Below are 17,892 nucleotides of genomic sequence, written 5' to 3'. Positions count from 1 at the left end.
TCAGCCCAGAACTACACGGGAGGATCTTGTCAATGATCTCAAGGCAGCTGGAACCATAGTCACCAAGAAAACAATTGGTAACACACTACGCCGTGAAGGACTGAAATCCTGCAGCGCCCGCAAGGTCCCCCTGCTCAAGAAAGCACATATACATACCCGTCTGAAGTTTGCCAATGAACATCTGAATGATTCAGAAGACAACTGGGTGAAAGTGTTGTGGTCAGATGAGACCAAAATGGAGCTCTTTGGCATCAACTCAACTCGCCGTGTTTGGAGGAGGAGGAATGCTGCCAATGACCCCAAGAACACCATCCCCTCCGTCAAACATGGAGGTGGAAACATTATGCTTTGGGGGTGTTTTTCTGCTAAGGGGACAGGACAACTTCACCGCATCAAAGGGACGATGGACGGGGCCATGTACCGTCAAATCTTGGGTGAGAACCTCCTTCCCTCAGCCAGGGCATTGAAAATGGGTCGTGGATGGGTATTCCAGCATGACAATGACCCAAAACACACGGCCAAGGCAACAAAGGAGTGGCTCAAGAAGAAGCACATTAAGGTCCTGGAGTGGCCTAGCCAGTCTCCAGACCTTAATCCCATAGAAAATCTGTGGAGGGAGTTGAAGGTTTGTATAGCCAAACGTCAGCCTCGAAACATTAATGACTTGGAGAAGATCTGCAAAGAGGAGTGGGACAAAATCCCTCCTGAGATGTATGCAAACCTGGTGGCCAACTACAAAAAACATCTGACCTCTGTGATTGCCAACAAGGGTTTTGCCACCAAGTACTAAGTCATGTTTTGCAGAGGGGTCAAATACTTATTTCCCTCATTAAAATGCAAATCAATTCATAACATTTTTGACATGCGTTTTTCTGGATTTTTTTGTTGTTATTCTGTCTCTCACTGTTCAAATAAACCTACCATTAAAATTATAGACTGATCATTTCTTTGTCAGTGGGCAAACATACAAAATCAGCAGGGGATCAAATACTTTTTTCCCTCACTGTACATATAATATTGAAATGAATATCTCTTGCGTTTAGACAGCCAATAAAAACAGTATTAGCCCATGAAGCTTACAATTCTGCCTTATCTCACACACTGCATTTTGTGTGGTGGCTAAAACCTGTTTTATTGAGTTCGTTCATCAATGAAAAAGTAAAAGGCTTTAGGTAGGTGACAGCAACACTGCTACAAGCATTGGAAGAGCCGATGTTAAGGTTGAACAAGTAGAGTTGGAACTGACCCACTGGGCACAAACTGGTTGAATCAACCTTGTTTCCACGTCCTTTCAACAAAACAATCCAATATGATGATGTTGAATCAATGTGGAAAACTGATTGGATTTGCCTCAAGTCATCAACATCAAGGAATTTCAGGATTTTTTTACCTAACTTTTACCCTAAATCCAAAGAATTCAATGGATTTTACCCTTTCAATTAACATTAGTTGACAAATAGATCAAACGTAAATAAAAACTAGACATTGAAATGACGTCTGTGACCACTTGGGAGTTGCACAATTGAATGAATCCCAACAAGAACCAATCAATGAAGCCCCCTGGCTACCTCTACTTGGAGCACGATATTCAGTAGACAAAGTACAACCACAGTGTGTGTGTCTATCAAAGAACATATACAGTGTTTATCTGTCTGTCAAAGTGTAACATTCTTTAGTCATTTAACATTCAAGTAATTTAGCAGACACTCTTATCCAGAGCAACTTATCGGAGCAATTAGGGTTTAGTGCCTTGCTGAATCAACAGATTTTTCACCTAGTCAGCTCAGGGATTCAAACCAGCGACCTTTCAGTTACTTACTCGACACTCTTAAATGCTAGGCTACCTGCCACCCTAGGCTAAACTTGACTTTGACACCTCTCAAAAGGTAGAACAAAGAAACAATAAGCTAGGGAGTAAACACGTTCAATCTGTTGTCTAGGTAATCTGAAATGAAATCCATGTCGCTCTGTTTAAACGCCGACTCAGAGGCTTCATATGTCAAGCGCATACATGCGTGGCCATTCACAGGACCCAATTCCCATTTTGCTCTCTTTGTGCTCTCCCAGTCTACCTGTAGCCTACTTTCACTGCACGGCCCTGTCCTCTGTTCCCTCAGCGGAGCACTACAAAGCTCCAGCATAAGAACCCTGGCCGCCTCTTTGTCCCCTCTCCCTCTCACCGGATCCCGCTCCAAGGTGACAGACAATGCCTTGCAGGTTCCCAGGGTGGCGTGGGGGACATTTAGCGCAGGGGGTAAGTTAACCGACGTCCCCAAGTGCTGATGTTCGATAAGGGACATAGAGTCACAGCACAATGGTAGCCATTGATCCTTCTGTATGACACATACACAGGCGAGACAAAATGCCCTGTAGTTCAGTGGAAGGGTGGCCTCCTACTAATCCCAACCTAAGATAATTGGGATAACTGATGCTCTTAGTGAAAGAGGAGTGTTTATCAGGCTGGAGTTCAGTTTGTATTTCAGGACCCACTCAAAGCCTGTGTTTCACAGATGTATAGTGGGAAAAAAGCTGAATAAGGGATGTGGATGTATAGGTGGGTCTTCTGAGTGTGTAAGCCAATCTCACCACCACACAACCTGCCACCTGGACTCTTATCAGTCTTCTCCACTTCCATCTTTCTATCTCACTTCTCTGTTTGCAGGATTATTATTCAGGTCACCCATCCGGGAGAGGGCCATTGACTGCAGGTGATCCATTATGTTTTACCCAGGATAACCTTATTATGGGGAAGTCAAGTGCTGGAAACTTTCCCAGCAGATACCACATTGTCAGATGTCACACCTTTTTTTTGGGCAGAGTGTGTTTGAAAGTATAGGCCTACAGCATTCACAATGCTCACAGAACTCAGTAGTTGAACTGTATGTCAACGATCCTACCACAAACTATAGTGGTCTGCAAATGGAGGATTACAAAAGAGATCGAAGGGGACGGGGTTAAAGGGTGAAGTCAATGACTCCTGAAATACCTGAGAGAAGTAATGTGACGGTCAGTGAACGGAGAGGTCACCGACAGCCTGTATGGTCTCTCATTCTTTCAGTTGGCCCCTCATGCTGTGGTAATGACAGAGCAGCTGAGTGCCTGGAATTCATTCTAGATTAAGCCAATGTTTTTCTTAGATGTGTGTATTTGTATGTGTGGGTCGTGCATATGTTTATGTAATGTCTGTTTAGTTTTTCAAGTGATTAAGAGGCAAGTGTGCATGGCCACATGACAACTCTCCCCAAGTGCACGCTGTGTGAAGTGAAGCATGTTGGGAAGTGTAGTCCAGTGACATGCACAATTGACTTTTAGTCACACAGAGACAAATACACATCCCAGGAGAATATGGGGAGGCTAGTAAACCAACACCACGAGTGGAGCACAGATTTCCTTTGAACATCTTGTACTCTATTCATTAGTTGGGAGATTAAAAGCATCCAACAGAAAAGCCTACAGACATGAGGAAAAGCCTTATTACTGTAAACAACCTTCCAAAGTTAGGCCTGATAGATTTTCCCACAATGCAACAGTGTAAGACAGGTCACAACCTCATTATTGTAAAACAAAATAACAACCTACGTTTAAAGGAAATAATAATTGTATGAACCGAATAGCCAAACATACAACTAAGGGAGTGGACTAATAAATAACTAAATGGCTCAGAACAGGAGGAGAACTAACTGGTGACAGATGGCGAGAGAGAGTCCTGGCATTTTCATCCAAGTGCCCAGCTGACGCCCACACTGACTCATGGAACACAGGCTTGGAGTAGCAAAGAGAACCATTTGGCTCTCTAGTCTCCACCACACCACACCATCATCCAGCTGTCTGTCTCCAAGCTCCATCCGACCGTTGTGTTCGTTATGATTAGTGCCGACGACAGATGATTTGAGTTTAACGACACTTTCAGATCTGTCAGTGGGTGAAATGGGTGAAACCCTGAAAGGAATTTTAGATTTATTTGAATTCGTCTGTGATTATTTTTTGATGGTTTGGAGTTGATGTTTGGATAGAATACGTGCATAGAGGTTTTTGTCATAAGCTATTAGGGTTTCTTAGTACATTCATTATCCATATAAATCTGACAACACCGCACTGCAACACTGTTTAAAAGATCCTGAAAGCCATGCTAGTTATTGGTTCAAATTGTTTGAGTTCAGCTACATTTGCTGGAAGTTAAAGTAAAATCATTGTGGAAAATAAATAGGTCCACTGCATAGCTATTCGTTAGATGAAAGTGCTTGGTGAGTACTTATCTGGACATACAGTTCCTTTGTGATGTTCTTTTCACTCTCTTTGCTCTCTGGGCAGAAACACTTTGTTCCTATTACTTGACCCCTCATGTACCCCTCTACACAACACACACAAACACCCACCCACACATTAGAGAGAAAACCAGGAGGTCTGGTTTGCACTAAAATCTACCCAATGGATCATTATTTTCCTGTTTCATTGTATATACTGTATAGCAACATACATGTTTGGATAGTCGTTGTTGACTATAGTCATTGAGACTGGTTGAGCTAACTTCGAGCTAATGCAAACCACGTTTTGTGGCTTTCCAGGATGGTTTCATGTTTGATTCCAAATTTGATCATAACATATAATGATTTACTAAGATAAAAGACAGAAAGACAAAGCGAGAGAAAGTCAACTTTTGCCAGATAATAAACGGAGTTAGCTGAAATGACACTGAAACTAAACAGGCAGTGTTGTTTTGGATCAACAGCTGGGTAGAAAAGACATAAAATACATTTCAGGTGCTCCCTTTTTAGGTCAACATTCAACTCCTTCTTTAAACCTCTTCTCTTTCAATCGAAAGCACTCGGCCACTGACAACCCAGACACTTTCTCTTCACGCACACAGGCACAAATAATTTGTCATTCAAAATTGCATAGTTTTTTTTTTGTGTTTGGCACATATTAGATAATTGGGGACAACATTAGTATTTTACATATAAAGTTATAAATGCATATTATGTAAAAGCATATTATGTCAACAATGTAATATGATGTTTACAAAAACAACAGCATATGTAAAAAATAACAAAAAACATTCAGTTTGACTGTCTTAAAATTTGGCAATCAAGGTTGTATGTAACATGAATAACACAGATCTCATATTTTTTTTGCATAAAGCACATGCAAGGTGTGTTTCTTCTTACGAAATGAATAAACCAACAATAATCCTCCACAGAGCATGAAAGAAGATATGAGAAGGGAAGGCACTTGCTGCCACAAGTTGAAAACACTGCATCTCTGAACAACCCATGTATGTGTTGACTTCTCTTCAAATCTTGTACTTCACCTTTCCAATCTCACTTATGACACAGATATGCTGGAGGGAGGAAGAGAAAGAGTGTTGTTCCCCTCAGTCAGATGTTAAATCAAGCGAGCAACACTTTGATTGTTTATAGACCGTCACTGAAACATGTTTTAATCCCCCATGTTTACAGAACATAAATGAATCATCTGTTGTGTTTTATCTGCTGGAGTGTTGAAAGACCATGGTGATGACGAGCCCTCAGAAGATAAATGTTTTGAGCTGATTAGAGATTGTGGAGGGATGTGAATTTGGGAATGCAAGGTCAGACTTTCCCCATATGACAGGAATCATCTCGCCTCTCCATTATGCTAGTGCACTGAACTTTACATCATTTAAAGATTAAAAGTTCAAAGGTCATCCAAAGTCAATCTCAAACTGATAAATGAACGCTTCCTTGATAACAATCATATGACTGTACTGATATGTAGCATGTGCTAACCGGTAATACTAATAGTCGTTAAGTGGGGAATTAAGATGACTCCCTCTGCCACATAAGCAGATCCTAACCCTAACATTCCTTTCTTCACCTTCCTTCCAATTTCTGTAAGGAATACCACACACACACACACACGCACGCACACACACACACACACACACACACACAAAATGCACACAGGCCAAAGGGGTGGTTGTGTGTCTGGGGTGCTGTGTTTCAGACAAATCTGAGTATCTCCTTGATACAGGTATTCATAATAGAGGTCAGGGCAGTACATTTAAAATAAGAATGCTGTAACTCAATTTAACATAGGAGTGTTGGCATGGGGCACAGCGCAAGAGGTCAGGAAAACATACAGGTATTCCAAAACATACAGTGCACACATACACACCCCCGAACGCACACACTCTCGAACGCACACACTCTCGAAGGCCCATGCGCCCCAACAAGCACCCGCACACAAGCACCCGCACGCACGCACGCACGCACGCGCACACACACACACACGCACACACACACACACACACACACACACACACACACACACGATACCTGGGTGAGTTTAGATTCAGGGAGAGAAGTGTCTCTTTGACTATGTTTACTCTCAGCTCCCGGCTCTTTCATCCCTTTCAAACAGCTCTTTAAACTTAAAGGTCATGTGTAGTTCAGAAATAAAAGTAGAGCCTTACATTCAGGTCACGGAAATATTCGTTGTAGTCCAAAGCATAGCCCACAACAAAACGGTTGGGAATTTCAAACCCCACATCTGTTGAGATAAATACAGACACAGAAAATTAGATATATGTAGAGAAGGCTTGAATAAACCATAAATTCAAACTTGAGTCAGTGCCAGGGGTTATATCAGGTCTGTATAACAGAGATTCTTCTTGAAAAGTCTCACGATCAAACACCAACCTCAAACAAAGAACCTTGAAATGAATTAAACATTGAACATTTAAAATGCCACCTCATTCAAAACCACCTGGGCTTTAGACTGATATATGAGTAACATGACATGTACAGTATAAATCTTGTTCTGACGGATGAATGAAGGATGAGTGACATCCCGGATGGCATTAAACAGAGATGCACTTACAGTCTGGAAGGTTTCCAACCACATTAGAGACCCTTTTCACCAGCAGACTGAAACAGACGTGACAGTACAACCATTAACAAAGCTAGTATCCACAATAATTTGCAATGAATCACGCAGAAGAGATTTGAACTCAGATGAAAAAAATGTACAGTGATACTACATAAGCAGTTCATGACTAGATTATAGTGAAGATGGCGATAGGGTAGCTATTGTTATCATTCAGACAGGAACAATACTGATTACGGAAGCTTCAAAGGGGGAAACTAAGGGCAAACAGTACAGTACCTATACCATTCTAAATCAAAACAATATTGTGCAATACATATGGATTGATTTATGGGAAAAAATGCAATACTAACAGAGTTGTATTCAAGCAATGAAACACAATTGCAAACTTTACATGAAACAGAAGACAAATTCAAGTTGAAGTATGGTGACTGGAGGCATGCATATCTATAGTCCCTGCTGTAACTACGGAAGAGTGACATCTTGTTCCTGTGACAGCCCCCCGTGGACATGGAGAGCTGTGACAGACTGACTCACCCGGCGACCTTTACCATCTTGGGTTCAAAGGCCTCCACATGCTTCAGAAGGGCCTTCATTGTCTTTCCTGTGTCGACTATAGCCTAGAGGCAGGGGAAAGAAGAGGGATAGAGGGAGGGCCATGAATGTGGACTGCTCTCAGAAGAGAATGGATCGCAATAGCAAATCAACCAATAACATGCAGTATGCTATACCATAAATTAATCCATATAGATTTTCTACAGATTTCAATGACAATGTTTTGCTTTGCCTTGAAATTGTTCCTTGAGATCTGAGATTAAGAACTACACTAATTATATAGAAGTACAGAACGCAATGTGACAAAATTCATGCAATTGTGTATGTGTGTCACACAGCCCATCTAGAATATTGATTGAATCTTAGATGCTGTTATTCCTCTAGAGTGCGCCTAAACAGCCATCATGTGGTGAAGGCCTAGTGTTTATGCATGGATGACATCAGTCTGGAAACTTTCACATCTGAAACATCTCAAAGGGGGGAAAAAAATACAAAAAAGAGAGGTCTGGCCTATGTGCACCAGGAGGTTGAAGGGTAGGAGGAAAACTATTAATTTAAAGCAATTATTGCCTGTATGCAATGATAGGCATGTTATATGTTATGATGTAATCTATGCAATTTATCAATCCCTTGCCATTTGGCTGTTATTGCATAATTTAAAGACCTGATTATCAAAATAGTGAATGAGAATAAGTGAAGAAATGCAATATTTTCATATTTAAATTTCAGATTTATTTATAAGCAGGAGGGAAGATGGCATATTTATAGGCCTACTGTACAATAAGCCTGAATATAGATCAAATCAAATCTAATTGTATTCATCACATACAATGCTGTGAAAAAGTATTTTCCCCCTCTCATTTTCTCTACTTTTGCATATTTTTGATACTGAATGTTAGCAGATCTTCAACCAAAACCTAATATTAGATAAAGTGAACCTGAGTGAACAAATAACACAACAATGATTTACTTATTTAATTTATTTCATAAAGATATGCAACACCTAATGCACCTGTGTGAAAAAGTAATTGCCCCCTTACACTCAATAACGTGTTGTGCCACCTTTAGCTGCAATGACACCAACCGAATGCTTCCTGTAGTTGATCAGTCTCTCATGTCGCTGTGGAGGAGTTTTGGCTGACTCTTGCATGCAGAACTGCTTTAACTCAGCAACATTTGTGGGTTTTCAAGCATGAACTGCTTGTTTCAAGTCTTGCCACAGCATCTCAATTGGGATTAGGTCTGAACTTTGACTAGGCCATTCCAAAACTTCAAATTTGTTGCTTTTTAACCATTTTCATGTAGAGTTGATTGTGTGTTGTGGATCATTGTGTTGCTGCATGACCCAGCTGCGCTTCAGCTTCAGCTCACAGACAAATGGCCTGACATTCTCCTGTAGAATTCTCTGATATGGAGCAGAATTCATGGTTCCTTCTAAGGCAAGTCATCTAGGTCCTGAGGCAGCAAAGCATCCCCAAACCATCACACTACCACCACCATGCTTGACTGTTGGTATAAGTTTGTTACTGTGGAATGCAGTGTTTGGTTTTCGCAAGGCATAATGGGACCCATGTCATCTAAAAAGTTATACTTTTGACTCATCTGTCCATAGAACATTCTTCCAAGAGTCTTGATGATCTTGCAGGTGCTTCTTTGGCAAACTTGAGTCAACTTTTTGGATGAGACAGGTCCTGTTATATCTGGCTAAAACCTAACACTGCGTTCGACAGTAAGAACCTCATACCAACGGTCAACATGGTGGTGGTAGTTTGATGGTTTGCTGCCTCAGGACCTAGACGGCTTGCCTTAATAGAAGGAATCATGAATTCTGTTCTGTATCAGAGGATTCCACAGGAGAATGAGCTGAAGTGCAGCTGGGTCAGACAATGATCCAAAACACACAATCAACTCTACATGAAAATGGTTAAAAAGCAACCAATTTGACATTTTGCAATGGCCTAGGCAAAGTCCAGACCTAATCCCAATTAAGATGTTGTGGAAGGACTGGAAACAAGCAGTTCATGCTTGAAAACCCACAAATGTCACTGAGTTAAAGCAGTTCTGTATGCAAGAGTCGGCCAAAATTCCTCAACAGCGATGTGAGATGCTGATCAACAACTACAGGAAGTATTTGGATGCAGTCATTGCAGCTAAAGGTGGCACAACCAGTTATTGAGTGTAAGGGAGCAATTACTTTTTCACACAGTGGAATTGGATGTTGCATAACTTTGTTAATTAAATAAAATAAGTATACATTTTTTGTAAACTCATGTTCCCTTTATCTAATATTAGGTTTTGGTTGAAGATCTGATAACATTCAGTATCAAAATCATGTAAAAATAGAGAAAAATCAGTAAGTGGGCAAATACTTTTTCCCGGAACTGCACTTTGTAAACAACAGGAGTGGACTAACGCTTACTTAAGGGCCCTTCCCAACAATGCAGAGAGAAATCATTTTAAAAAGACAAACACGTAATAATAGATACACAATGAGTAACGATAACTTGGCTATGTACAAGTGGTACCAATACCGAGTCGAAGTGCAGGGGTACGAGGTAATTGAGTTAGACACTGGATGTACATATAACTAGGAATAAAGTGACATATAATAAACAGTAGCAGCAGCTGATGTGATGATTCAAAAAAGTTAGTGCATGAAGGGCCGATGCAGATAGTCTGGGTAGCTATTTGGTTAACTGTTTAACTAACTATTTAGCAGTCTTATAGCTTGTGGGTGGAAGCTGTTCAAGGTCCTGTTGGTTCCAGACTTGGTGCATCGGTACTGCTTGCCTTGCAGTAGCAGAGTGAACAGTCTATGACTTGGGTGGCTGGAGTCTATGACAATTTTTATCAACTTTATTCAAGGCATCAAGGCAAATTCAAGGCATTTGCAATACTGTACCATGAGATGATGCAGTCACTTACCTCTACAATCAAGACATTCTTTGTGCCATGTAAAAAAAAGAGAGAAACCCATTTTTAATATCTCTGAACTGCAACATCACAACAACTTCCATTCAAACATAGGGGCAAATACTTGGGAGTTTGACTTCTCACTTCTTAGACTGTAGCTATAGTGACAATCTTGGATCTAATTTTAGTCCCTTAGAGACACACAGACATGTCATTATACTCCCTCATAATGTACGGTTGTTCCTAACATTGAGCCAAAGGCACTTCCAAATGTCTTAGACAGTAAAGATAATTACAGTTGGACACTTTCTCTGGTGCAGGGGTTCAAATGACAGCTTTTCCCCCCGTGGCTGTGTATGAGGCTCTTTGTCTGGCTGGTGGAGTGTATCTATGGTTTGAGGCGAGCGCTCTGGGAGAATGCAGGCAGGAGGCCAATGTTGTGGGCCTACACACTACACCTGAACCGTGTTATGTAACACTATGAACAGGGAGTAAGGATACGTAACTATGCTGAACAAAAAAATAAAACGCAACAGCAACAATTTCAACGATTTTACTGAATTACAGTTCAGATGAGGAAATCAGTCAACTGAAATTAATTCATTAGGCCCTAATCTTTGGATTTTACAACTGGGAATAGAGATATGCATCTGTTGAGCACAGATACCTTGAAAAAAATGGGCCTCATAATGGGCCTCAGGATCTCGTCACAGTATTTTTTCTATCGATAAAATGCAACTGTGTTCGTTGTCCGTAGCTTATGCCTGCCCATACCATAACCCCACCGCCACCATGAGACACTCTGTTCACAACGTTGACATCAGCAAACTGCTCGCCCACATGACGCCATACACATGGTCTGCGGTTGTGAGACGGGTTGGTTGTAGTGCCAAATTCTCTAAAACTACATTGGAAGCGGCTTATGGTAAAGAAATGAACATTAAACTATCTGGCAATAGCTCCGCTGGACATTCCTGCAGTCAGCATGCCAATTGCACGCGCCCTCAAAACTTGAGACATCTGTGGCATTGTGTTGTGTGACAAAACGGCACATTTTAGAGTGGCTTTTTCTTTTCCCTAGCCCAAGGTGCACCTGTGTAATGCTCATGCTGTTTAATCAGCTTCTTGATATGCAACACTTGTCAGATGGATGGATTATCTTGGCAAAGGAGAAATGCTCACTAACAGGGATGTAAACAACTTCGTGCATACATTCGAGAGAAATAAGCTTTTTGTGAGTATGGAACATTTCTGGGATCTTTTATTTTAGCTCATGAAACATGGGACCAACACTTTACATGTTGCATTTATATTTTTGTTTAGTGAAGTAGAGAGAGAGAGAGAGAACATGGAAACCTTGAGCAGAACTAACCTGCTTTGCCACATGGAAAAGATGTGCACAAAACAGCCTCAAACAACCACATTAGTGATTTTTATATGACCTTATTCGATATGGATTACATTTCCCCTCAAGAATGTTAAAGATACGAAACACAAACACTTGGAGGTAATAGGTGCATTATTCTACCAGACAATGTGCTACATCATTCTAACCCCCTCCACTACTCCCAAAGGCTTTTGCCCTCATACTGCTATCTGTCCTATTGCTGAAATCCCAAATAAAATCCTGTACATGCCTCCCTTCTGTTGATGATGGACTGGGAAGGGAGGTAGGCTATAGAAACTCAACCCCATGCAGAGATTCCTGCAAAATCAAGTCATTTGACAGATCTGTTCTTGAACCTATCCAGCCAACCTCCCAACTTACATATTTGCAGCAGTGTTATGCATTTTAACTTTAACACTCCTCGACTTTCCATGATGACATTTGGGATTAGGAAAAGCAAGTGCTGTAAATGGTATGCCATTGCCAATAATGCTAGTTGACGGTTGGCCAGAGTCCACGTGCCTAATAACTGGCACCCCTTATGACTGGCACATGCCCCAATGACTGGCACCACTCAGCTGTGCCATGGGGTGACGACATGACACTGAGATGGCAGCCATTTAGTGAAGATTGATGTCGGCCATCTAGTTACCCATAGTGAAGATTAATGTTCCTGACTTGCGTAAATTTGCTGGGTTAGACAGACAGGTATTCTTGTTGACCTCCTAACCCTAAGCAAAAACAAATCTTAGGTAAAGTTTTTGCCTATTCAGTTGTATGTAAAAAAAATAAAAAATAAACTTCTCATGACATTGCCTGCTGTCCTCTTCTGACTCCTAAAATATACCTTGCTACTGAGATAGAATGTAGTCTTTCAGCACATAGTTACTGTCTCTATCTAGATGGGGGCGTCAATTCCAACACCACTCACATACCATCCTCTTGAGCACCCTTGACTTAAACTCCATGAAATCTTTCATTGACTTTTATATGGGGTAGGCTACAGTGTGGGGTGGATGATGGTCCACCAAAACCCTATTTTTCATCGTGAAGTATTTCCTCAGGAAGAGGATATTCCTGGTGCAACCATTCCTGTACTGTCCGCAGGACTAGATTAGTGATTCATTCTCAACCTGGTGATGGCTGCACCACACTGACAAAGTTACTCTTATGAAGGGTACACAAAGAGGACGGTTGTCGGGGAAGACCCAAAAATGTATGACGCGCCGAATGAAGGCAGGATGACACCCAGTCACTGGGTTCACTCTCTTTGCTCCAGTCCAGAATTGTAGTTCAGTAGACATAGTTTTACACAGAAATGTCTTAAACTGTCTGTCTCTTATGGAAGGACCTAGCCCTGGCCTCACGCCATAGAGTCAAAAGATGTATTTTCATTAAATGGATCTACTATGCCTTGTGGTGATTCGTTGGGACCACTCCTTAGACATAGAGGGCCACACCTATGTGAAATATACCAGGGTAGTTCATCCTTCAGCTCAATCTTCTTATAGATCGTATACCTTATCTGAATGTCTTTAAAGTGTGTATGTGTCTTTCTCTTTCTTCCTTCACCACCCAAATGAGCACACTGATGCATTTCCAAGAGCCCCGTCGACGCTCAACAGCAGAGCTGAGAGCTCCCCCTTGTGGCTAGTTATGACCTTATATCAAAAACGTTCTTAACGCTCAAATTCTTTAGAACAAAGTGTATCTGAATGCATAGAATCTAATTTCCCAGAGAGGGATAAAAATGGAAAGATTATTTACAGAAATAAATCTGGTTTGAACAAATGTCCATATAAAATTATTAAAATGTATTTAGGCATGTACATACCTTGCCTCGTAGAACAGATAGATCTTGACTTCCTATTATGTGCAGGTCCTCTGTTGATTGGTCATTCTAGAGAAGAAGAAAAAAACTTTCTCGAGTGTGTGAATAGTCACCATTCCGTCCTGGACAGAGGCAAGACACAGATAAACTCACAGAGATGTCCTCAAACATGACATCCAGGATGACTACGCTGCACAGATCAGTGAATTTTCCATGACGGTGACTGTCTAGTGTCTACGTAATCACTATCATTTAAACAGTAAGGCTTTAGATGGAATGGACAAAGGGCAGAATGAAGGGCAGTAACAATGGAGCTAATACACACTCATTCAGGTCAGCTCAATTCTTCAATCATGCTGGAGTCAGATATTTCAGATGCTGAGTTAGCCAAAATACAAAATCCCAAGTGAAAGGGAAAGGCGATGTCAAGTCAGTTGTACAACTGAATGCATTCAACTGAAATTGGTCTTGCGCATTTAACCCAACCCCTCAATCAGAAATGTGCGGGGGCTGCCTTAAATCGATGTGACATAAATGCATGGCCTTTCATAGGAATATAGTGAACAATGAGGGGACTGAAAAAGTAATAATTTACAATAATTTCTCATTTCACGTTTAATTTCCTTAAACTAATTTCCTAACGCTCATATCGAACCATCCTAAAGTACACTATATATACAAAAGTATGTGGACACCCCTTCAAATTTGTGGATTCGGCTATTTCAGCCACACCCGTTGCTGACAGGTATATAAAATCGAGCACACAGCCACAAACATTGACAGTAGAATAGCCCATACTGAAGGCACCGTCATAGGATGCCACCTTTCCAACAAGTCAGTTCGTCAAATTTCTACCCTGCTCGAGCTGTCCTGGTCAACTGTAAGTGCTGTTATTGTGAAGTGGAAACGTCTGGGAGCAACAACGTCTCAGCCGCAAAGTGGTAGGCCACATAAACTCACGGAATGAGACCGACAAGTGCTGAAGCGTGTAGTGCATAAAAATCGTCTGTCCTTGGTTGCAACACTCACTACCGAGTTCCAAACTGCCTCTGGAAGCAACGTCAGCACAAGAACTGTTCGTTGGGAGCTTCATGAAATGGGTTTCAATGGCCAAGCATCCGCACACAAGCCTAAGATCACCATGCGCAATGCCAAGCGTCGGCTAGAGTGGTGTAAAGCTCGCCAACATTGGATTCTGGAGCAGTGGAAACGCGTTCTCTGCAGTGAGGAATCATGCTTCACCATCTGGCAGTTTGATGGATGAATATGGGTTTGGCGGATGCCAGGAGAACGCTACCTGCTCCAATGCATAGTGCCAACTGTAAAGTAATGGTCTGGGGCTGTTTTTCATTGTTCGGGCTAGGCCCCTTAGTTCCAGTGAAGGGAAATCTTAACGCTACAGAATACAATGACATTCTAGACGATTCTGTGCTTCCAACTTTGTGGCAACAGTTAACTTTGTGGCAACAGTTTGGGGAAGGCCCTTTCCTGTTTCAGCATGACAATGCCCCCATGCACAAAGCGAGGTCCATACAGAAATTGTTGATCAAGATCGGTGTGGAAAAACTTAACTGGCCTACACAGAGCACTGACCTCAACCCCATCGAACACCGTTGGGATGAATTGGAACACCGACTGCGAGCCAGACCTAATTGCCCAACATCAGTGCCCGACCTCACTAATGCTCTTGTGGCTGAATGGAAGCAAGTCCCTGCTGCAATGTTCCAACATCTAGTGGAAAGCCTTCCCAGAAGAGTGTAGGTTATTATAGCAGCAAAGTGGGGACCAACTCCAAGCAGGTGTCCACATACACTACATGACCAAAAGTATCTCAAATTGATTGTGTAGCTCAACAAAGTCACTTAAGAGGGAGGCCTACATATTTTTGCCTAATCCAATGAAATCCGTAAATAAAAGGAAGTGACATACATACACAGACAGACTACATACACAGACAGACTACATACACAGACAGACTACATACTCTTCCATCTCCAAACATGAACCAATTATTAATAACAGAAACAACAGGTTGCTTCGATTTCTATTTTCCTCTCTTATGTTGAATAAGTCTTTTCGTAACTGTTCTGGTCGGAAGTCAGCGCTAAAAGAACATGACCATTTCGAGGTCTGAATGTTATACATTGAGGATACAGCATCTGAACAGGCCTCCCAGTTGCTCTGCTGAAGGGAAGCCCAGCTGCATAAACAATACATGCTGAAGATTTCAAAGGACAAATAAATAGAATATTGTGGGACCAACCAAGGTGCTCCTCAACTACATTAAACTAGAGAACCTCATATTCACTACGTTTATCTTTAACTTCATCACAAGCGATTGATAAATGATGTGATGATAGAGCCTTTCAAAAGACTCTTAAAGAACTTGATGCGCTGTTGTTCACTGTACATTATTTACACTCGATGATTGACTACTGTTGTTGTTGTTGTGTGAGGGTCGGGTTACATACCAGGTAGCTCTTAAGCCTAATAAACTCCACTCTGGTCTCCAGGTGCTTGTTGGAGTTGCGGCATTGTACCTTAATGAACTCCACCAGGTCGGAACAGAACTTGTACCCTCCCTTCAGTACACACAGCACCACCATGTCATGATCCCCAATGTCATCCATGATGTGTCGGGCCAGGCGTTCCGTCCTACAGTACAAATCATGTTAAACCTTCCCAGGAAACCACAATTACACAGACAGAGCAGTGTGTGTGTGTGTAATTACATTTCGGGGTCACATGATACCACAGAGTTGATGCTTTATCACTAATTGCCAAGGCATGCAGTGTGTATGATGTGCGCGCACAACACACACACACACACACACACACTGTTATCATTTATTGGGTACTTTCAATACAAAGTTCTCAACTCAATGACTTCTTGAAGTCCTCCAAGCCTCCCTGGTTGGTAAAAATGTGGCACGCACCAGCATTCCTTTCCACATGAGGTAGAAAATCTGAACTGTGAACCCAGGCCAATGAGTGCACCAGGAGAAGACCAATAAAGTGGGTCAAGTCAAGTGATAAAGATAAAAAAGGGGGTGCTATTCCTATTTAAGATCATCCTTTAAGCACAGTAACGTAGTAACGTATGTTCCATATTGTAACTACAAAAACATAAGTGGAATAGTAGATTGGCTTCTGATCACCTCAGCAAGTTGGTGAAAAGGTTTAGTATGAATTTCCTCCAGATTATAAAATAAATATTACCTGTCCATGATAACCCCATGTGGAATGTAGACACTCTCTATATCTTCGCGGTAATGCTCTGGATAAGTGAAGAGCTCTAAACTGTATCCGGGCCAATCATCTTTAATCTAGATATGATAAACAAAGATATGAGACACTTGCAAAGTTATGATACATTTATTCATGAAATATTCCCATAGGCTACTTACAGATATAGCCTATCAATTTAAAAAGTCCATGATCTGAGGACAGTGCTTGATCGACTGAAATCAGCTCCAACAAGTTACTCAAGAAAACAAATCACGATAGGATAAATATTGGTATATTACAATAGACCACTACAAAACAAAGTCTGAAGCTTTTTACCACAATTCCTCCTTCCAGTCCCGTCGCTCTGGATGGAACGCATTCTGCCATGATGTTTTCCGCGATGAGAGAGTTGAAGTAAAAATTCAGTCAGCAGACAAGGAATGAAGGGGAGCGAACAAATTACTACAATCACATGCAAGATAACGGTGAAGTAAGTGTTCCTCGAAGTAAACCCACCCTGTATTATAACAACTTTTCCACTTTATAAAGAGAGATTATTTGTGCAATTTTAGGCTGAAACTCAAAACTAGCCAACAAGTCAAGCATGCTGTGGTCATGCTAAATTCATTAGTGTGACTGAAAAGAGGTGGTTGTTGTTTTCCAGTCCTTCTGAATAAACCACCGAATGGCACAATTAGATCCACGGGGGTGGATAATCAGCTGCATGGGATTTCATGTAGTAGTTTTCCTGTAGGCTGCTTGCTAAAAAGGAAAAGTTAATAATTTGGTTCAATAAACTGTGGCAAAGGACCAGATAAGTATAGGCTCATTCAAGGATCTTGTACAATGACCTACAAGGATTACATCATAACGTAGTATGTAGTAATTTTTCTAAACTGTTGTAAGCAGATTTTCAAAAATATATTTAAATATAGTGCAGAGTTAATTTAGTTTACCAAAACAATGTGAAATCATAGACAGGGACAGTGAGAGGGATATGACAATTTGCCAGACAATTTCATATCTAGCACTCAGGGCATGTTTTTTTCCCTCACTGAATATCTGTTTACAATTCTGGCATTTGCCATTGAGACTTAAGAGGTGCCATGTGTGT

General features: G+C 41.3%; 1 protein-coding gene across 1 annotated transcript; it reads right to left on the bottom strand.

Moving 5' to 3' along the window:
- Nucleotides 1-4,877: 4,877 nt before the first annotated feature.
- On the bottom strand, nucleotides 4,878-17,886 carry prtfdc1a (phosphoribosyl transferase domain containing 1a). Its single transcript, XM_029755832.1, has 9 exons — nucleotides 17,115-17,886; nucleotides 16,770-16,876; nucleotides 16,022-16,205; nucleotides 13,554-13,619; nucleotides 10,345-10,362; nucleotides 7,402-7,484; nucleotides 6,859-6,905; nucleotides 6,452-6,528; nucleotides 4,878-5,338 (listed from the first exon to the last, which is right to left on the bottom strand). The coding sequence occupies exons 1-9, from the start codon at nucleotides 17,163-17,165 to the stop codon at nucleotides 5,291-5,293; spliced, it is 681 nt and encodes a 226-aa protein (XP_029611692.1). The 5' UTR covers nucleotides 17,166-17,886; the 3' UTR covers nucleotides 4,878-5,290.
- Between the last annotated feature and the right edge of the window lie 6 nt (nucleotides 17,887-17,892).

Source organism: Salmo trutta, chromosome 6 (genome assembly GCF_901001165.1).
Source record: "Salmo trutta chromosome 6, fSalTru1.1, whole genome shotgun sequence".
NCBI classification, from domain to species: domain Eukaryota; kingdom Metazoa; phylum Chordata; class Actinopteri; order Salmoniformes; family Salmonidae; genus Salmo; species Salmo trutta.
Note: the sequence above shows the minus strand (reverse complement) of the source record. Positions and strands in the feature narration are given on the sequence as shown.

What these genes read in the sequence shown, in the direction of transcription:
- prtfdc1a (XM_029755832.1), bottom strand. Translation starts at nt 17,165, where the DNA reads ATGGCAGAATGCGTTCCATCCAGAGCGACGGGACTGGAAGGAGGAATT. An exon ending in TTAGGCTTAAGAGCTACCTG is followed by an intron (nt 13,620 to 16,021) that starts GTATGTAACCCG and finishes CTTCTTCTCTAG; the next exon opens with AATGACCAATCAACAGAGGA. An exon ending in GGTTGGAAACCTTCCAGACT is followed by an intron (nt 6,529 to 6,858) that starts GTAAGTGCATCT and finishes TTATCTCAACAG; the next exon opens with ATGTGGGGTTTGAAATTCCC.